Source organism: Physeter macrocephalus, chromosome 20 (assembly GCF_002837175.3).
Source record: "Physeter macrocephalus isolate SW-GA chromosome 20, ASM283717v5, whole genome shotgun sequence".
Taxonomy (NCBI): domain Eukaryota; kingdom Metazoa; phylum Chordata; class Mammalia; order Artiodactyla; family Physeteridae; genus Physeter; species Physeter macrocephalus.
Window position 1 is genome coordinate 21,142,025 of NC_041233.1, and position 22,571 is coordinate 21,164,595.

The 22,571-nt window shown below is 41.9% G+C and overlaps 1 protein-coding gene across 3 annotated transcripts in view; it reads left to right on the forward strand.

Annotated features, from left to right (window-relative positions):
- The window catches only part of STOX1 (storkhead box 1), a 51,054-nt gene extending 29,383 nt beyond the window's left edge, over positions 1 to 21,671 (forward strand). The window contains exons 2-4 of one of the 3 annotated variants that reach the window (XM_007121046.4): positions 14,814 to 14,966; positions 16,332 to 18,690; positions 21,275 to 21,671. In XM_007121046.4, coding sequence (XP_007121108.2) covers positions 14,814 to 14,966; positions 16,332 to 18,690; positions 21,275 to 21,422 — 2,660 coding nt within the window. In that variant the 3' untranslated portion in view covers positions 21,423 to 21,671. The remainder of the gene's footprint in view (positions 1 to 14,813; positions 14,967 to 16,331; positions 18,691 to 21,274) is intronic. The other 2 variants (XM_007121047.2, XM_007121048.3) reach the window with 2 other exon arrangements.
- Positions 21,672 to 22,571: the final 900 nt, after the last annotated feature.

A 22,571-nucleotide genomic window follows, 5' to 3' on the forward strand; every position in this document is an offset into this window, starting at 1 on the left:
CCTTTGCTGCGGCCTCTCCCTCTGCGGAGCACAGGCTCCGGACGCGCAGGCCCAGCGGCCATGGCTCACGGGCCCAGCCGCTCCGCGGCACGCGGGATCCTCCCAGACCGGGGCGCGAACCCGGGTCCCCTGCGTCGGCAGGCGGACGCGCAACCACTGCGCCACCAGGGAAGCCCTGGAAGGCAGATTCTTAACCACTGGACCACCAGGGAAGTCCCAGGGTGGCATTTTAGAACAGCACTCTCCTTTTGCCCCTTTGGCCTATGTGAGAAGGCTCCAGGACTTTTCTGCTCACTCACCGAGGTTTCTCTCTGTATTCCTCAGTATCTCCATTCATCCCGTGTCCCCTTCCCACATGGCTACATGGTGCTGGTATCCAATAGAGCTCTCAATATTCCAGTCCCCCATCCACTCCCATCCCCCTGTGTAAAGGGACTCGTGTAGTGCCTCTGCAACAGGAAGATCAGCTGGGGTAGAAAAGGAGCTAAGGATCAAAGGGGAGCAGAGAAGTGTCTTCAAGATAGCAATCCAGACTCTGTCCCTGCGGTACTGGGCAGCTTAGCTGTGTGGTCCTCCTAGACTTGCTCTGGCTGTGGAGCTAATTACCTCCCGCCTCTCCCCTGTGGGAGAGAGCAGCCTAAGCTTCTCTTGTCCCACCTAGAGTCCACCTAGGCTAACAAACTTCCTAATCCTTTCAACAGACCTGCTTCTGGTTCCCATGGATCTTCTTCACATCCTGCTAACCAGCCTCAGGGCTCTCATCTGTCTCTCCCAGTAAACCGTGAGACACACAAGATCCCATCATCCTTGCTACCAGAATTGTTGGGCCTTTACTATTCATCTTTATTAATTTCATTCTCAATGCACATAGATATTCTAGATCAGACAGGTTAGTTATTTTTTATGCAATAATTTAAAAATAATAATGTTGGGCTTCCCTGGTGGCGCAGTGGTTGAGAATCTGCCTACCGATGCAGGGGACACGGGTTCGTGCCCTGGTCCGGGAGGATCCCATATGCCGCGGAGCGCCTGGGCCCGTGAGCCGTGGCCGCTGAGCCTGCGCGTCCGGAGCCTGTGCTCCACAACGGGAGAGGCCACAACAGTGAGAGGCCCGCGTACCACAAAGAAAAAAAAAAAAAAAATAATGTTATGTAAGTAATTATAACTGCAGCAGTACCCCCTGCCCCAGTGCTTACCTGGGCGATGCGATGAAAGCCAGAAGGAAAAATCTCCAGCAGGGGTGTCAGACACTCCATAGGTGAGGGGTGGAGAAAAGTGAATTTTCTTTGCTTATGTGCAGGAGAAAGAGGCACCCACTTCCTTCTCTCCCAGAAAGAGGGAGAAAAACCTTTGTTGCATGGAGACAGGATGGAAGGAACCTGGGTTCTTCCTCTAACCTTCTGGAGTATAAATACATCTCTGCAGGAGCCAGAACAACCCTGGTGACTCCAGTTTTTATGACTTAGAGCAGACTCCAAGGTCTTGGGCCTCATTTTCCCTTGAATTGTAAACACACCATCAGAGTTAGCTAAATCTCTCTAGAGTCATCTCACTATACAGTTGTAAGTTAACCTTGCTGAGGATCCCAAGTTTTCAGCATCCTTTATCCAGAAAGCCCCAACTCTTCAGAGATTCAGCTTCTCATGCTAACAGTTTGCTCCACTGGACCACGTTGGGAGCAGGACGGATGCACCACTCCCAAGACCCAGCGGTTTGTGCTGCTCCAGGCAATTCCACAAGAACTGGCTTTGCTCTCCTGCCACCGTGTGAGCTTCCGCACCATGCCTTGGGCTGCCAGGCTAAAGTGGGAGGCGGCAGCGAGAAAGGGAGGAGGCAGCTTGGGCAAGAGGGTCGGTTAGTGAACCGGCGTTGTGGAAACCTTTCGCATGTGGGTTAGTGGGAGTACTTTGTGTGCAGCACTCGGGGGAGAGGATATTTCTTGAGTAAACAGAGAACGTCAGTGTTAGATTCCTAAAAAGGAAGATGAGGGGTCTGGGGGAGCAGTAAGCTAGGAAGCATGTGTATTTAAAAGTTATGTTGATTAAAAGCCACTTCCTCTGGAGAGAGGAGGGAGGAAGAATCTGTTCCTTCCCGAGGCTGGGGAGGGAGGGGCCGGCCTGATGCCAGGAGCTACAAATAACCATCCCCCAGGACCCCTCCCTCTCCCAGGGGCCCAGGGGGACCCGGGCTCGAGGTGGCATGTGCTACTGCTGGTAACTGGCTGAGCTCTGGCTCCCTCCTGTCCCCCTCCCACCCTCAGTCTCCTCCCCCCTCTGATCAGAAAGCCCGAAGGGTCCAGAGGTCGTGAAAGTTGCCAGGAGCCTCCTGATTGGGGTCTTTGCTGGAGTGAGGTCCTGGATCCCTGGCCGATGGGTTGCGGAAGGGTGGGGCTTCCGGGGTTGGGGGCCGGGCACACACACACACAAATAAATAAATAAAATAAAAAATAAAAGATATGGTGGAGCCCCTTTTCTGGGCTGAGACCCAAGAGAGTGAGGAAGAGAGATCGTGCATTTGTCCTGCTTGGGGTTAGGGGGCTGTGTCTGTATGGAAGGCAAAGTGGGGGGGTCATGTAACCTCTGCAGAGGGACCCTAGCGGCTTCTGCCTGGACAGCCTCACCACACGATGTGCATGAGGCCACACTCTTTCTCCCAGAACGTAATCTGAGAAACCGTCTGGCTGCCTTGGGTCAAAGGTGCAGTAAATGGATGGCTTAGTGAGAACTAGGTGGTCAGCTCCTAGAAGCAGTGACCAGATGACCCTCACATGTAAAGATCGTAGTGAGCAAGACCTACAGCCTCTTTTAAGATTTCTGAGGGTGGTGACCTTTACACATTTCATTCCTAAGGCAATGACCTTGTAGAAATATGCTAAAGTCCCGCTGAAATGCAGTCACGTCCGCCCAGATATAAGATGAAGCTTTCTGTGCTGAAGAAAAGGAAATTCACAATCTTAAAATCAGAACGTTTATGTCTTTTAAAGTTTCTAACAGCCTAGAAGTGCTTCTTAGTAAAATACATTTATGTGAGTTGTATCCCCGGAGTGGCTTTTATCTTTTAAAAGTTAGTATTTCAGGGGTCCAAAAGATAGTTTGTAGTCAACTTGAAAGCAGGTGGAGCATAGCAGACAGTCTGGGAGAAGTGAAAGAGAGTGTTGATGCAGAAGCTCAATGATGCTTTCCAGATTTGGTGGGAGAGAGGGTGGCTGACCCAGGCAGAGCAACCTGCTGGGGGGCCTGGCGAAGCACCTGTGGACACTGATAAGCCTCCCTGGATTCTGGGCAGATCCTGTTCATTTTTCTGAGTCACCCAACCCTCACCTCCTTCAGTAGGAGAGGAGCAGGTAAGGCTGTGATGTTTGTGATGCTTTTTTGTAAAGTGTGTGGGGGGGTGGGGTAAAAGGTAGCATTGTGCGTGTTTATCTCATGTTGCAAAGTAGAGCCCTGTCCCAGCTCCCTTCACACCACAGAACCCAGTCCTCTTTGGAGCGGGAGGCCTCTGCTGAGCTTAATCCACCACCACGCAGACCCAGCCGCAGAGACCTGGGACCTGGGTGGGTCCAGGCACTTTCAGGACCGAAGACAACTTTCTTCAACAAATGACAGGGATTACTCACCCCTCAAATATAAGTGGGGGTTATTCATTATTTGCCTCTTTAAATCTTGAGTTAATCTTACATTGATGTTAACGGTGATATTGACTTACTGGCTCTATTTCACAAGACTTCCTTTCAGGAGAGATTGAAAGGCATCCTGTTCTTAGGGCTATGACTGCAGATACCCATTTTGAGATCGAGCTGTAACAGCTGTGACAGTTCTTATCTTTCTCTCTGTGATTTCTACATGCAATAAGGATATCTTTTCTCGTCTAGAGGAGAGTGCCACTGTAACCTTTTTAGTACAGATTTCCCCAGTTAAAAATTAGCAAAACTAGCTAAAGCTTCTGCATCTCTTTCTTCTCATGGCATGTACCCGACTTGACGTGATAAGGGAAAAGCAGCAGGGGCCCTGACACCTTTTCTGTAAATATCCATCAGTGTGACATTCTAGCTTCACAGCAGTTAAGCTGTTGAAATAAAAGCATCCGGCTGGTATAAAATCCAGAAGCTTAATCAGGCCTTCGGCAAGACAAACATTTTGCACACAGCAGAAAATATGAGGAGGAGATGAATGTCTCTCTCAATACTTGACTAAGTATATTGGTTAGACATGTGTTGCAGATTATAGAAAACCCTCTAGAAATGGCATGAACAAATAAGGGGTAGATTTGCATCATCACAGGAAGTTTGGAGGTAGGCAGCCCCCGGGGGCCAGCACAGTCGCTCAGCAAGGCTGTCAGACACCAGGGCTCTTTCTTTCTTTCTGCTTTGACTTCCTTAGTGGGTGGTCTTTTGACATCATGCTTCTCACCTCGTGGTCACAAGGTGGCTGCAGTCTCTTCAGGATCCAGGCTGGGAGAAAGAGTCAAGAATGAAAAGGTAAAATATGAGGGAAGGGCCTTTTCTTCATGAGGCCTCTTCTTCTGGCACTGGTAGCTGGCTGCCTATATCTCGTTGACCACCATGATGATGTCACATGCCCACTAGTTTTAAGTGAGGCTGGGAAATTAAGTAATATGCTTTCCTGCCTCCGCACTAGAGGAAGGCAAAGAAAAAGATGACTGGGAATGTGGGTTGAATGTGCCAACCTACAATTTCTGCCACGGGGTCACAGTAAAGTACTACTGAATGGAAGAAAACAGGGCTAGCAGTAGGCCTTACCTACATAAATTGTTTTCTCCCAGGTGGGGAGAAGGTCATGGTCAGGACTGGTGTCTGATCAAATAGGCTATGGAAGTTGGGAAAAGAAGAGTCAGGATTGGCTAAGAAATCCATCCATGTGCAGAACTAGCGCCCTACAAGAAGCCCTCCAAGTACTAATAATGACATGGAACGAGGGACAATCAAGTTTAATACCCCTAATTTGGGAAGAGATGTTAAAGAGTGCTAATATCGGTAGCACTGATGTGTGTCAAATCTTATTCCAGGTACTTATGGATGTTTTCCCACAATAACGTTTGAACGAAATGCTGTTGTTCGTGTTGAACAGTCCCTAGTGAATACTTGAAGAGGGCACACAGTCAGTAAGTGGAAGTGGAGGATTTGAGCCCAGGTCTGCCCGACCAACTCCAGGACTCTCTCTCTTATCCCATGCGGCCTTAGGTACCCCGAGGCCCCACATGGACAAGTCTGGTTCCTCTTCCTTGGGACCAGGAATACTGAGTCCCAGTCCTACCAATTATAGCCCTCATACTGGGTTTTGATTGCCTCCACCACTGCTCTTCCTCTAGAACGGGAGCCCCCCCTGAGGGCGGGGACTGTGTCATGTTCACTGTTGTATCTCCACTAACTGGCATAGAGTAGGTGCTCAGTAAATATTTGCTGGATAAGGAATGATTGAAGGACTGTGCTATTACAATATCTGTATTATGAGTGCCTGATGCTACACTGTGGTAGCCACTCGTTAAATTTTTCTTAAGCGGTCCATGTAGGAAGGAGACTGTATCTCCAACTGACAGGATTAGAGAACAATTCATGGGAGAGTCAGTCAACATTGAGCCTGTCTTTGTGACAGGAGTTTGAAACACTGAGGTGCCGGGGAAGAGTGCTTTAGGTGGAGGAAGTGGGGACAAGGTCGTAGAGATGGGAAAGTGCAGACTCTTCAGGGAGAGGCCAATCTGAATGGAGAGAAGTCACAGCTGAAGGGTAATAATAGGTATCAGAGGAAAGGGATTGTTGCCAAATATGATTGGGAAACATTGGGTTAAATAAGCTAGGTTTTCTGTTACAGTTCTCAGTGCCTTTAACAATGCTCCTGTGACTCCAAGCCTCATTTCTCAAACATTTGGCCTTTGGGGCCCTTTTCTTGCAGAGCATTTCATGGAATGAATTTTCCACAGAACGCATTTTGGGAAATGTTGATTTAGTTCAGCTCCACATTTATAGGCAAGGAAACTGAGACCCGGAGAAGAGAGGTGGCTTATTCAGAGCCACATAGCAGAACTTGGATTAGAACCCGGATCAGATCACTTGACCTCCAGTATCATGCTCATTTGTATGTGTTTATAATGGACAGCTTCTTCCTTACAGGGAACTTTTATTTATCTGTTATTCAAACAACAACCTTGGTGCTAAAATTTCCCCCAGTTCTGTACAGTGGTATTTTATATTCATCACCATGATGCTGAGCAGAGATGAGAGCTGCTGTCATTGCCTGTGCAGCCTCCAGAATCTTGGGAAGAAGGTTCGTCTTAAATCAGCCCCTTGTTTGCCTGGAGGGCAAAGAAAAGATGCTTTTTCGGATGTCCACATCCGAATCCCTGGAACCTATGAATATGTTACCTAATATGGCAAAAGGGACTTTGCAGATGTAATTAGGTTAAGGACTTTAGGGAGATTATCCTGGATTATATGGGTAGGCCCAATCTAATCACATGGGCCCTTAAAAGCAGAGAACTTTCTCTGGCTGGAAGCAGAATCAAAGCAACAGAAGGGCAAGTCAGAGAGAAATGAAGTATGAAAAAGACTCCATGCTGTCTTGAAGATGAAGGGGGCAACATTACAAGAAATGCCGGTGGCTTTAAGTTGCTGAGAGAGGCGCCATCAAAGGAACAGGGACCCCCAGTCCTCGGTCCTACAACCACAAGGAACTGAATTCTGCCAAAAACATGAATAAGCATGGAAGCAGATTCTCCCCTCCAATCAGAGCCTAGGCCCTGAGTCCCGGAGCAGAGGAACCAGTGGAGCCCATCAGACTTCTGACTTCTAGGCTGTGAGATAATAAATTTGTGTTGTTTTAAGCCGCTGGTTTATTTTGACAGCCTTGGAAAACTAACACACCTGAGTAAAGTCATTAACATATCCAAAGTGGAAGCTGTGAAGGGAATAGAGGTTAGGAAGGGGCACCACTGGGCTGAGGGCTTTGGGGCTGTGTGTGAATTAGTTTTTAGCATTTTTTAAAAAGATGAATTGGTTTGAGTCATTCACATCCTTCCCTCCCAGCCAGGCATCCCTGTATATCTATGGGGAAAGGCTGCTGGAGGCTCAAAGGGCTCCCTGATAGGGCCAACTACGTGTCTTTTCAAGCATATCTATGTGCTGTGACAACCAGATTCTGAGGTCTCCTTCATAAATGGCCCAAGACCTTTGTAACTCAACTGCTGGCCAATTTTAGTGGATATATCACTTGAAATAAAGGGGCCTCTCATTTACTAATCCTGACAGGTTGAAGTGCTGTTATTAAAGATAGCACTAAGGGCTCCTGCTGGTGAACAGCCAGCCTTCTCTGGGAAGCCTGTAGCTTTTCAACAGAGGGCATTTCCCAGAAAGGGAGCCATTTGTCTGGGGCTCCAAAATAAACATCACCATGCTGGAGAAGGAATTTCAGCTTCCATGGTAGATAACCCGACTACCCTTAGATCTACAGCGAGTTTCTGAGTCTTGGTACTCTTTTGTTTCTAAATGTGGAGGAAAATGTTTGCATTCTTTTATTTTACTAAAATAAAAGGGAGACATGGAGAGGGGCTTGGCTTTGCTGGCCTGAAACCTTTCTTCTTTTTGTTCCCATTTTGTTTGATTTTCTGAACCTATTTAAGGTTTTAACACAACAGATCTAATTATTTAAAGTCATGGAAATTTTTGCACAGCATCTAATCTCGGATGAGACACATTGTTACAGAGTACTTTTCATTTTTTAAAAGCTCAGGATTAATTTTAATGTTAAAGAAATTTGGAAATTCTGTACTGGATAAAAGTGCAGTTTAAAATCAGGGAAGCTTCTTGGATTACTTAGGACAAAACATCCTTTTTTATTAAACTTGACTGTATCTGCAGGCTGTTTTATTCATGCTCTATTGTCATCTCTAAAGCGCGTAGAAGATGCTTTTCCCACAGTGTGATTCAATACAGGCGCCCAAAAAGATGCTCTCAGATTTCGTGTGTCTGGGTAATTAGCTGAGTTTGAGCGGCTCAGTTAAACCGTTTGAAGGTCAATAATGCATGAATTTCTGGCAGACTGCCTAGAAGAGTCCATAAACACACTTGTATAGGGACTAAACATGTTTATTTTGTCTTTTAAATGTGAAATAATAGGATTAGTTTTGCCTAGAATTTAATTTTATGGCAGATTCATGTTTTAGTGTGACACAGAATAGTTCTGATGTGAATCCTTCCCAAATTTCCAAAGAAATATTTCCTCTCTTTTGCATATTTGGTAGCACAGTTTCTTATGGACCTTAAAATCAAATTCAAGCACCCCAAATTAAAATGTCAGAGTTTAGATTCCATGAGGAGGCCCTCTTGGAATTTGTTTTGGTGCCTTAATTAAAAGCATAAGATAAATGTAAATACTGCATGGTAGTTAATTTTTTCCCCCTAACGGTAAAGTATTTATGGAAAACTAATTTTGTCCCTAAAATTTAACTAGAGCATTCAGATATCAAAATAAACACATTCAATTTTGATAAAGATGCTTTTACTTCAGAGATTTTTTTCAGTGAACAACGCAAGTGCAGGTTTGGGACCAGCAGCTTGTATCTTGATTTTGGTTCTGCCTTTCTCACTTGGAAAGTGCAAAGTTTAGGCTTGTTTTAACTTTATTAAAACTTCCAACTGATTATCTGTAACGGGCAGATTTAGGAGTCCTGTGTCCCTGGTTGAAAACTTCTCTAGTACCATAGCTCCTGGGGAGGGTTTGCTTGTTCTACTCCAGCTGCCTTATCTGGGTCTGGTGAAAGGCAATCTTGCTGTGTCCATATTTGTCATGAACGTACCTCTCGCTGTTTTTACACTGGGGCATGAGTATTCATGCCTCATGAATTGTCCAGGAAATAGCTCTTTCAGCCACTTCTCTTTGCTGTTAGAAAACAGCCAGGATAGGGTATTCTAGAGGCCTTCAACCTGAGGCATATGGTGGAGGCCTTTGTGTCCTGACATAAAGAAACCACCTCCTTTTCCTCAGAATTTTGATGAGGTTTTTGATTGCAGCGGATTATTGCTGAGCTATTGTCACCAACTCCGGGAACAAGCCACACTCCCAGGGTTCTGCTCCTAATGGCCAGGGGCTTTCTAGACTACTGTCATTAGGCCCCAGGGAGCAGGAATTGATTGCCTGGGGTTATATGAATTTATGTCCATCACACAGGAAGCTGATTCTAGTCACAGTTTTAGGATCCCACGCCATGAGGAGCCTGCTCCAGACTTTACTGGATGTCATCTGCTTTTGATAGTTGAGAGCTCCATATTTTCATTTTATCTACATGCTACATACATTTAATTTGCCTTGCATTTTTTTCTTCCCTAAAACAGTGGACTTCTAAAAGAATAATTGTCTTAAAACTCATATAATTTGCCTCATTATTATAACTTGGAAATTTTTTAAAAATTTATATACCAACTAAATCCTTTGGGAATACAACAAGGTAGCAATAAAAATGTCCTTTGCAGAAAACGTAGCATTAAATGTAGCAGGTGCTAATCTGTATGGTTCTACTTTGTTGGTTATTTTTTGTGAAACCAGCCTTTCGGCTAAACACTTCTCCCATTTCCACAGCACCCAAGAGTACAAGACTGTGTAAACAGAGAGAACATTGTTGTGAACTGTTTACTCTGGCCCATAGGCTCTCTTAGCCTTCTGATCCCTGCTCCAGCTCAAGGGTCAGAGGTCCACAGCAGGCCTAGACTTAGGGTGCCTTCAGTTACTCTGAGGTAGTTGAGGATAAAGCCAAAGGGCTGGCCTTCCTTTATTGTGAAACCTAATTACATTTATAAGAGGGGTCTTCTACACAGGAAGTTAATTTTTGTTGGAAAACTCTGTTAAGAGTCATTGCATTCCAGAAACCCAAGTGCAAGAGTAAGTGAAGCAAACTATGGCTGCAGCTGGAAAATGATTCCTGCATCTGTCACAAATGTTCCTGTGTCAGGGTTCACTCTGCTTTCCTGCACAAAAAACTCTTGATGATTTATGCACCCGAAGACGTATCTTAGCAACGGCTGTGAAGGAAATGTACTGAGAAACTTTCTCTAGCCTTTGTCTAGAGGGAGCTCCAAAGCAGAGGTTCCATGCTATTTAACGTGTTCTCTACAAGGCAGTTGACATATAATTGCATTAGTTTTAAAAAGAAAAAGGCAGGGACTTCCCTGGTGGCGCAGTGGTTAAGAATCTGCCTGCCAATGCAGGGGACACGGGTTTGAGCCCTGGTCCGGGAAGATCCCACATGCCGCGGAGCAACTAAGCCCGTGCGCCACAGCTACTGAGCCTGCTACTAAGCTTAAGGATTGAACTAGAAAATGGGCTGTTTTAGGTCTGACCCAAAGGCATAGTGGAGACCCCTTACTGGACCCTAGTACAGCTTCCTTGTTTCATTTGCACAGAAATGGGCAGCCACTGGCAGGGGGCACAGCAGGGACATCAGACATGTACTGACTTTCTAGCCACTCATCTCTTTATTTTAATGTCTCTGGTCCTCCCCCCTGCACTGCACACCAATCTCAAAGTTCAAAGTTCAAAGTGACTGGGTATAGGCCAGGGATGCAGTGAGGCTTGAGTGTGTATTTTGTGGTTGAGCAAATCCTTTTTAGGTTTTGCTCTCTACATCTCTAATACTCTAGCCTTTATCTTTCTAGGAGAGAAGAACTTTTCCCTCCTTTTTGAATTAAGGACTTCTAAGTCCATATGAAGTGGGGCAGGTAATCAATTTAAGATCACATACAAGAAAAAAGTCACTTAGACTGTCTTGGAAGATGGGGAAGAGAGTTATATAAGTTTGTTATAAATTAAGCACATAGAGTTATGTTTAAGAAGCATAAAAATATGTGAAATTGTACTTTAATTCTATATTTTGTCAGGTTGAGGAGGGAGATGAAAGAGAAGAAAGTAAATCTCAGATGCCGAGGGTAAAAAGAAAAGCAAAGAGAGAATGAAGATAGGGAGAAAGGCTTATTACCCTTAGCTCAGAGGTGGAGTTTCTAGGAGGATTTTGAGTTTTAGGTCAGTTAAAGTTGCTCTTGGACATTAAGTTTCATAGCATCATCTCTTATCACCGCCCTTTGAAATGCTAATTGCTTAGTCATTCATGCTAGTTTCTCAGAATGCTGTAGGTATCTTAGCATCTCCCAATGGGACAACAGCAAGCAGGCCAAGAGGAGATCCTTCCCTTGGCTGACAAAGCTGACAGCAATTCTGCCATGTGTTGTGACCGTCCAAGATAAAAAATGCCCCAGCCTGCCAAATAGAGAAGCTTAAGTAAACAAGGAAACAGACCAATGTGATCTTTAACAGCAAACTGCTTATCAGTTTCCTGATGGCAGTCCTTTATCTTTCATGCAGATACAAGAAGTACTGTGAGCCACTTACCAGCTTTGGCTACAACCCTTTTTACCCCTGGCCAGTCCTCATCACCTTCCTTCCTCCTTAACAACCAGTGCAATGTATTGGTTTCCTCACTGTCACTGGAGAGTCAAATGCAGGGTATAGCCAAGTTTTCTAAATTCTTTGGCTTGCCTCTGTCTACAGTTGACTCCCAAGCAGCCCCAGGACCATATTTATTTGTTCACTGGTTAGCTACTTTAACACTGCTGTCATTAACACCCTAACGTCTCCAAAGAGCAGTCCTCAGACCTGCAACATGAACAGCACCTGGGAGGTTGTTAGAAATGCAGAATCATGGGCTCATTTTCAGATCTTCTGAGTCAGAATCTACATACTACCACAATCGCCCGGTGATTCTCACATGCACATTAAAGTTTTAGCCCTGCTGGCCTCCCTGACTCCCATCTTTTTGATTCCAGATTGCTTCATCTGCCAGAAACCACACTTAAGTGACCTTGAGACTCAGGGCTCCTTCATAATCTTTGTGTTCATTTTAAAATTTCCTAGGGTACTCTAAGAATGACCCCTCAAACTCCCTTTCTGCTCTTCACCTCCTCATTCCCATTTTTTCTCCTCCCATTGCTATTTTCTTTCTCCCTGTCTAACTTTACAGAGATCAGATGACTTTGCTGTGCTAATATTTTTTTCCTTCTATACCTCAATATATTTCTGGTCTTTTGCCACCCTCTGTTTTCTCAAGTTTCAGATGAAGTAATATCCTTCTCATTTCTAACGATAGTTCTTTTACCAGTGCCTTTTATTTATTTTTTAATTAATTAATTAATTTTTGGCTGAGTTGGGTCTTCCTTGCTGCACTTGGGCTTTCTCTAGTTGCGGCGAGCGGAGCAGGGGCTACTCTTCGTTGCAGTGCACGGGCTTCTTATTGCGGTGGCTTCTCTTGTTGCGGAGCACGGGCTCTAGGCACGCGGGCTCTGTAGTTGTGGCACACAGGCTTAGTTGCTCTGCGGCATGTGGGATCTTCCTGGCCCAGGGCTCGAACCTGTGTCCCCTGCATTGGCAGGCGGATTCTTAACCACTGTGCCACCAGGGAAGTCCCTACCTGTTCCTTTTATACACTTTCCTTTTCCCTTCCTTTAGGATCTTGCTGTCTTACTGGTCTTCCTTCTCACAGAATCATTTCCATCATCTCCACTAAACCCTTCCTTTTTGTATCCAAATGTGCAAACATGTTCTTTTAAGAAAATCACAGCATACACATTCACATTCACTTGATCCTACTTTTTTCTGGTTTGTGTTCTGTTTCTCCTCTTTCACAATCAGATTTTTCCAACAAATGGTCTAGAACCATGGTTTACAATTGGGGCAATTTTGACCCCCAGCCCTTTCCTTTCAGGGAGATTTGGCAGTATCTGGAGACATTTTTGCTTGCTTCAACTGTGGGAGATGTTCCTAGCATCTGGAGGCCAAGAATGCTACTGAACATCATGCAGTGCACAAGACAGCCCTCACAACAAATAATTCTCTGGCTATGGTGACCAACCATCCCGGTTTGCCTTCAACTTTCTGGTTATAGCACTGAAAATCCTGTGTCCCAGGAAACCCCTCATTCCTGGGCATACTGGGATGGTTGGTCACCCTATATCTGGCCCCAAATGTCAAAAGTGCCAAAGATGACAAACCCTGCTGTAGAAGGAAGACCCATAAACTTCACTTTTTTCTCACCAACTCCCTTCCCTTCAATCTGACTTTTTTTTTTTTTTTTTTGACTGCACACCACGTGGCTTGTAGGATCTTAGTTCCCTGACCAGGGATTGAACCCACACCCTCGGCAGTGAAAGCACAGAGTCCTAACCACTGGACTGCCAGGGAATTCCCCAATCTGTTATTTAATTTATGTTCCTTCCCATGAAAACAGTTCTCTTGAATGTCACCAATGGTCACCTTGTTCCAATCAAGTAATCCAATTGCCTCTTCTCCCCTCAACCTTTTTGATCTCTTTCAAGCATTTGACACTGTTAATTTGCTCTTCATTTTTAAAAATATTTTTTATTATTTATTTGGCTGTGCTGGCTCCTAGTTGTGGCATGTGGGATCTTCGTTACAGCGTGTGGGGTCTTTAGTTGTAGCATGCAAACTCTTAGTTGAGACATGCGTGTGTGATCTAGTTCCCTGACCAGGGATCGAACCCGGGCCCCCTGCATTGGGACCACAGAGTCTTAACTATTGGACCACCAGGGAAATCCCTGATATTCATTTTGAAGTCTTTTTTCCTCATAATCTTGTTTCTCTCCCTCCCACCCTCATTGCCGTGCCTTCTCTCTTTTGTGGGTTCCTATTTCTACTACATCTTAAACGTAGGTAGTCTCTCAGTTAAGTGTTCCTTGGCTCTCTTCTTTACTCTTCTAATAAAAGAATTAATTTCACTCCTTATCTTTTTTAATTTTTTGGCTGTGCTGTGCAGCTTGTGATCTTAGTTCTCCAACCAGGGATTGAACCTGGGCCCTCGGCAGTGAGAGCACGGAGTCCTAACCACTGGACTACCAGGGAATTACCTAATTTCACTCCTTATCTTCAGCTCTCATCTTTATTGGTTGATTCCTAAATCACTTTCCTGAGTCCTAGTCCTTCATTTCCAATTAATTGAGGCGTTCCCTTGGATACCCAGCAGAATCTAAAACTCAACCTGATTAATGTCAGGTTAAGAAGAACAATTTTATACGTTGGCAAAGGGGAAAGATAATACAGTCTAGCTTCCATTTCCAGTCTTATCTTCTATTTTGGTCTGATATAACCCTTAAACTCTATCCAACCAGGATAACTCTCTCCATGCTCTTATATATCGTGTGATTCCCTCCTTCCATGATTTTGTTCCATGTATTCTTGAAAACTGGAAATCACTTCTGCCTTTTCCTTCTTCAGATCTTCCTAATCATTTCAATCAGGAAAGTGTGGAATGACAAAAATACTGGATTAGGAGTCAGAAGACCTATTTCTGTCACTTTACTTTCTTTTAGGATTGGGACAATTACTTGAACTTTCTATGGCTATATATATTTTAAATAAAGAAATAATAATCCTATCTGTGCCTATCTCAGGTAGCTAATATGAAAAAATGCTTTGAAAGATGTGAATTGCCATATAAGCATTGTCTGACTTGAACTCCAATAGCACTTTGAGCCTTTCATATAGAAACTTATTATCTCTTGCTTATAATGTAGTGACAAATATTAGACTTCTTAAAAGTAGAGCTTGTAAACTAAGCCTTTTTCTTCTGTAGTTTCTATCATTGTGCATATAATGTTAACAGATTGAGTAAAGACTGATGAAAGAAAAGGAATTCCACCTGATATTCAGTCTTTATAACTATTCTTGATTCACTAATTCGAAATATTTTATACTATATGAAATTTATCACCCTTTTTTTTTTCTTTCAAATCTCCAATTTAGGTGATGTCTTTCCAGTGCAAATGAATCCAATAGCTCAATCTCAGTTTATACCTTTGGCTGAAGTTCTTTGCTGTGCTGTATCTGATATGAATGCCGCTCAGACTGTAGTAACACAGGAATCAATATTGGAACATTTGGTGAAACATTACCCAGGTAGAGTAACAAGTTTTTCCTCTGTTAGTTCATTGTATGTGTTTGGTTTATATTTATAAATCATCTTAAACACATAAACTGGGCAATATCTAATTTTTTTTCTATTATAGAATCTTGTATTAGAGCCCCGGTGGAAAAAGGTCTGCATCAGCAAGTTTATGAGTATTTCTTTTATTTTCCAGATGAACTTATTCAAAAATAATGTTTATGGTAGTAATTAAGTCAGACTCTGTAGAAAAGAGTGCAAATGAAAAAATGAAGATTCAATTTCTCCCCCGCCTCCTTTTTTTTCTGACCGTGCCTCTCGGCATGTGGGATCTTAGCTCCCCAACGAGGGATTAAACCCGTGCCCCCTGCAGTGGAAGCCCCCATGCAGTGGAAGCATGTGAGTCTTAACCACTGGACCGCCAGGGAAGTCCCTACCTCCTATTCTTAAATTGCCACTTCCCTGAGGTGACATCTTCTATCATTTATAGTTTCTCATGGACACGTTCATAAGTTGTATTTGAATATATGTATCCTTTTTAAATAAGTTGGATCATTCTATACATTCTCTCTGCACCTTTCCTTTTTTTAACTTAAAGACATGTTTTTGAGATCTTTCCGTATAAGCATATATTGATCTATCTCATTCTTTTCATAGCTGCATGATATCCCAGTGCATGAATGTAGAAGAGTATTTTTTATTTTTCCCATTATAAGATATGCTTATTGTAGAAAAATCCAGAAAATATAGAAAAGTAATCACTTATAGTACCACTACTCAAAGGAAACCAATATTAACATATTGATGTATTTTCTTTCAGTGTTAACACATTTTTAACATTGTTTTCATAATATGAATATAATTTTGAACCCTGCTATTCAGAAAGGGAATTTCTTTTTAAATTGTTACCTTCTCAGTTTGAAAAAACCACCATAATCCAGATATTAGGTAGTTTGCCCTCACCCAAGCACAGACTGATTTTCATTTTCTCTTTAGATTCTTACTAAGGTTTAAGCTATGAGACTGTGGTTTTCAAAAACTTCCATGTTTGCTCTCAAGAAGGCTTTCCTTAGTCAAAATTTAAATTTATAATGAGGTTGTATAACTTGGTGTTTGTGTTTGAGTGAACAGATTTTTTTCTTTGCTTAACAGGTAACCTAGCCATATGTCTTTGTGTAGACGAAATTATATTCCTATTATTCAATTGAATTATGATTATTGTTAATGCTTCTTTGACATTTTAATTATATATATTAATTGTGTTACAATTAGCTCTGGGTTCATCAAGCAAATGTGTGGTCATTTCTGAGTTACTGATTTCACTCATTAAAATGTTTCTTATTCAGAACGTATCAGTGTAAAGTGCTTATTTGTTTTAGGCATTGCAATTCCATCTCAAGATATTCTGTATACCACTCTGGGAACTCTCATTAAAGAAAGGAAGATTTATCACACTGGAGAAGGATACTTCATAGTTACTCCTCAGACTTACTTCATTACAAATACAACCCCCCAAGAAAATAAGAGAGTCCTATCAGATGAAAGTCCCCGGATGCCAACTTCCATTACATACCTGGTGAACATGGAAAACCGTGCAGACTTAGCCAAAGAAAATGCGGCCTCCATATCCCATTGTCATTCTTGCCGGTGTTTCCATGATGTGTGCACTCAGTATATACAGGAACCACCAGCTGCTGCAGAAGTGACTAGAAAATGCCGGAAAGGTCTTGGGGAATGCAAACCTTTGGTACAGAATTGCACAGTTTCAATGTCTGAGGAGAGTCATGTCTGTGACAGCGCCAAACCTTTACCATTCACAAAAGACAGAGAAAAAGCCAAGAAATTTGGCTTTAGCCTCTTCTGGCGCAGTATATCCAGAAAGGAGAAGTCCAGAACAGAGCACAGCAGTTTCTCTGCCCAGTTCCCACCAGAAGAATGGCCTGTCCGAGACGAAGATAACTTGGACAATATCCCTCGAGACATTGAACATGAGATAATCAAACGAATTAATCCCATTTTGACTGTTGACAACTTAATCAAACATACTGTCATAATGCAAAAATACGAAGAACAGAAAAAATGTAATAGCCGGGGCACTTCCACTTATATGCTGACACTCAGGCATAAGTATCCTTCAAAAGTGGGAGTTAAGAAAAGTCAGGGCCGGTCTGTAAAGCCTCGAAGGCGGGGCCATTCACATAGAGATAGAGACAAAGCCAGGAGTCAGGGAAGTGGGCCTCAGCCAGGAAGCATTAGGCTGGAGAAACACCCCAAGCTCCCTGCTACACAGCCCACCCCCGGAATTAAAAGCCCAAATGAAGTAGAACTTCAGAAACCACTTGGTGAGAATCCATCAGTGCTAGGTTCCCATTTGATTTACAAAAAGCGAATCAGTAATCCTTTCCAGGGTTTCTCTCACCGAAGGAGCCCAATAACCAAAGAGCACAATATCCAGAAGATCAGTGATCCTAAACCCAGTCAGATTGGACCAAAAGGAAAGCCTTTCCAAAGGTCAAGGTCTCTGGATTCCTCAAGAATCTTTGAGAGTGAAGCCAAACAGTCATACAGTGAACAATGTAATGATAAACTGAGAGCAGAATCCATTTATGTGAATCACTCTACTGTCAAACCTATCAGTGATGACTTTAGAGATTACCTCTTCAATTACTCTCAATGTGGTGTTTTGCAAAATGATAGTAAATGCTGTTCCTTCAGGGAAAGCACGTTGAGATGTGATGTGTATGGTGGAGAAAATGAGGCAATCCCTGAAGTCTCGAGGAAAAGTTACTGTCATTTTGACACATTAGAAGAGACAAAAGAAACACAGCATGTCCTGCCATCACGAGGTCCCTCTTCTTTAGACCAAGCGTCCTCTGCTTGTAGATTAATTGATGAAACAATACACCAGTTCCAAAATCTTGGTCTTTTGGATTACGCAGTTGGTGCAAACCATTTGAGACAACCTGAGAGACAAGACAGAGACTCAGAGGAAACTCTGATGAAAAAGGCGTTTATCCAGGAAGCAGAGACTGTGAGTCTAGAAAATGAAGGACTTTCTGATGATGACCAGGCCTTGTATCAGAATGAAGCAGATGATGAGGATGGGGCCTGCAGTTCATTGTATCTAGATGAGGATGACTTTTCTGAGAATGACGATTTAATTCAAATGCTGCCTGGCCACATTCAATTTTCCTTTCCGGGGGGAAACAAGTGGAATCATTTAGGGAAACAAAAGGTGACCGAAAGGTCTCTAACTGAGTACAATAGCAACATACAGAGGTTTGAGCCTGTGGTACTTAAAGGAAATGAACATTACAAACCCACTGGGTTGCTTACTAATCCCGGTGAAGGCCAAAAACCTAATCTCTCTGCTGAAAACTGTGTCCTCAATTTAGGGATCCAGTCTGGTTTTGACTGTGAAAAGGAACCCAGTGTAGCTAAATGTGTACAGGCCTCAGCACCTGCTGATGGAAGTATATTTGATTGCTACAGCACAAGGAAAGCTGCTTCGGAGGCTGAAACCCTACAAGACCCTGTTGGTGACACAGGAAAGAAACCAGCCACCTGGAGTCCGAGTGCTCCGAATCAGGAAATGAGAAAACAGTTCACACACAAGTTAGAACTGTTCAACGCTTCGCATATGCCAGTGTTGGCTCAGGACGTCCAACCTGAACATAGTCACTTGGAAGGAACAGAAAATCAGAGCATGGCAGGAGATAGTGGAATAGATTCTCCGCGGTAAGTGCACATAAAAGTGATTGGCCACTATCCCACAGGAATTATTAAAATCAAGGGCATATTGAGTTACCTTGTGGGAGACTCCTGAATAAATTTTTTATAATGATACAAGTCTACGAGCCTTTACTGAATAAATTGTATGAAGTTACAATGAAATCTCTTATATAATAGGATAGAGTTCATTTTTAATGTGAACCAAGATTTGACTGTTCCACTACTACTAAATCTTGAATTATTTCTAAAAATAGGAAGGGAATACCATAAACCAAGCACTTCCTGAACTGAAGGTTGGAAAGTTTTCACTTATATTCCTGGTTCTACACAGGTTGAGATAGAGATGTGGCTACTTTCCACTAATATTTTCCATGCCAGTTTGTTTAAATAACATTGTTCAGAATATAAAAGTAATTTGGTCATACTAGAACATTTAAGAAGCACTGAAAAGTAGTTTTTTAAAAACATCTATAATCACCCTACCATCTAGATATTTTAAAAAATCCTTTTATATTTGGTGTATTTATAATACTTTGATCTGAACATATTGAATCTATGTATTTTGTCTGTTGAGCTCATACTGTAGTTACTATTTTGCATGTTGCTTTTTTCAATAGAATATAATGAACATTCCCCCATGTTATTAAATAGTTTTCTAAAAAGTCGTCTTAAAATTTGGCATATATCTTCATTAGTTTTTTTATTATATAAAATTATTGTGTACCTCTTTTTTAAACAGTAATATAGAAATGTAAAAAGTAAAACTGGTAGTCTGCATTCCCTAGCCTTTTCCATTCGTATTCTGTAGAGGTGACCTAAATATTGTTAACAGTTTGGCATATATTCTTTCAGACTTTTTCCCTTGCATTTATAAATATAATTATTTTCTAACAACAGATCATACAGAGCTGTGGCTTTCTTTTTCACCTAACTTATCAGGATTGTAGGATATCCTGCAATCAGTACATATATATATATCCTGCTTTTTCGGGGGGCACTGCGCTGTGCAGCTTTCAGGATCTTTGTTCCCTGACCAGGGATTGAACCTGAGTCCTCAGCAGTGAAAGCTCAAGAGTCCTAACCACTGGACCACCAGGGAATTTCCTCCAGCTCATTTTTTTTTTTTTTTTTTTTTTTTTTTGCTGTGCCATGCAGCATGCACATGGGATCTTAGTTCCCTGACCAGGGATCGAACCCATGCCCCCTGAAGTGGAAGCATGGAGTCTTAACCACTGGACTGCCAGGGAAGTCCCTCATTTTTTAAAATGGCTGCTTAGTATTCCATTATGTGGACCCTGTTATTTACATAACCATTATTTTCCTTCCTTTGACATTTAGATTATTCCCAGTTTTTTTTTCTATAATAAATCAATCTGCAGTGAATTGCTATTACTAAATGTTTGTAGACATTCCTAATTATTTATAACTTAGGCTAAATTCCTGGAAGTCTGCATTTTTTTAAACACATCTACTTTATTGGGGAACAAGATTTTTTTGCCTGAAACAATAGTTTAATTCATATTAAGTCATTGAAGTATCAAAACATGTTGTCTTTGAGGTAAATAACAGTGTAAACCAATAAGCCATGGGTTCCCTTTTTTTCCTCTCTGGCCAAAACAAAAACAAAACCAAAAACAAACCCAAAACAGATAAGAGAAATTGGCATGAATTGAGAATTTAAATTTGAGAAATCTTGAGAAATTTAATTTTTAAAAATCACTTATAATATGGTTTTCTTGAAAGATTTATAACTATAATCATTAAAGACATTTATAGGAAAAGGGAGGGGAGATAACATTTGGACATCAACTATGTGCCATAATTGGATTAGGATTAGGGAGACAGAGATGAACAAGATGTTGTTGCTACCTATAGGAAGCTTACAATTTAGCTTAGTTTAGTTGAGGAGACCAACAAACATTAAACAAATTGAACTCAACAACAAAGCATAAACTCTTAATTCCACATCTCTTTGGCAGTTATGAAGAGTGATGGGCTGTGTGGGAAAGATTTATGGAGGATACATTTTTGAGACATCTCTTGATGTAATGGACAGGTGAGGGAGAGGAGGCAAGGTGGGAGAAGGGGAATGTCAAAAACAAAATGCCCAACCAGTAATGTGAGTTGGCTGAAGCAAGACAGATGTGTTGGATAAGGGACTAACGTCGCTTACAGCTCCTAGGAAAGGAACGCTGGTCAATATGAAAAATATTATAGTTGACTTTTCCTTTCCATATGCTTACTCAAAAAAGAAATTATACAAGAAGATATTGGTCATTTTAGTTGTATAGAAGAGTTTTTCATGGAGCTTATTGTTTCTGCCTAGAATATACTTGATGTTGGATCTGAGAACAGATGTTCAGAGAATATGAACTTCTTAGAAAGCAGCTGTCAAATAACTGAGTTGCTATTGGGAATCCTTTAAAATGTAAAGAGCACTTTAGATTTTTAAAGGTTAACTTATTTGATAAATTAGTTCCCGTTAGTAAACGTACTGCTTCAAAGTAACAGTAAATGAAGGTATTATGCCTTGGTTAGAAATCCAGGCCCTTTTTGAAGGCAATAATTCTGTTATTTTTAATATCTTTAGGACACAGAGTCTGGCATCTAATAATTCAGTCATTTTGGATGGACTAAAAAGAAGACAGAATTTTCTGCAGAATTTTGAAGGCACAAAGAGCAGTCAAACACTCACGTCCAATTCCTTACTACAACTAACTCCAGTCATAAATGTTTAATTCTTTTTTTTTTAAGATTTTTTTTTTTCTATGTGGACCATTTTTAAAGTGTTTTATTGAATTTGTTACAACATTGCTTCTGTTGCATGTTTTGGTTTTTTGGCCTTGAGGCATGTGGGATCTTAGCTCCCTGAACAGGGATCTAACCCGTGCTCCCTGCATTGTAATGTGAAGTCTTAACCACTGGACCTCCAGGGAAGTCCCATAAATGTTTAATTCTTATTTTTCTTTTGGAAAATTTTTTTTTGTAAAAATGTACAGCATTAATATAGAATGTTTTAATCAACTGAGTTTGTAAGAATTCTCTAAGGCCAAGCATATATGTTATTAACCTCATTACATATTTTGTTGTAGTTACTGTTTTTTTTCCTTTTTTGACATTGGCTTTTTTAAAGCTTATTTTACTATAAATTTATTGGGAATATATAGATTGTTTACAATAAAAAACATGGAATCATTGGTCTTCTTCCAATTAAATGTAATTTAACTTGAATCATCAGATGGACATTCATTAGTTTCTCAAATACATAGGAAGTTAATTTACTACCCAGTAGTGAATTTTTGTACCCACATCAATACCAAGTTCTTACGGTAAGTGGATCTCACCAGATTTCAACACAGAACCCCAGAAAATAGTGTTTTAGGGTTGCATAGATACGTTGTTTTCAACTTAAGTCTTTTATCATCAGAAAGAATTTATATAGATGTGTTGGGTACTTTGCAACAAGAATTCCTTCTATCTAGTCATTGCTGCCAAGGATATCCTTTGTGAACAGCTGGAACATGAACAAATGTCTCCAAACTATGATTGACTGACAATGTCCAAAATACCCATGGCAGTACACATATGGCTCAACTGTTTGGTTACTCCCCACGTTTGAGGCTCTCTCTATAAAATGGCTTTGAGAAGTCAGGATGTTCTCATATGGTGGAGATAGAAGGGAAGAAGAATGGTTGCAGGATGGCTGTGAGTGAAAGGGAGGTTCTGAATTAGAGATTTAGAGGAAAGATGGAAGATGGCTGATAGACAATTTTTCTACATTTGATCCACTTCTGTTCACGATAAGACCTCTGTAGCCTTGCCAGAATTTTTTCTGGCAGGACTTTTCAGACCAAGTAGTGGAATGGTCAGTTCTCTTGGGTTTGGGG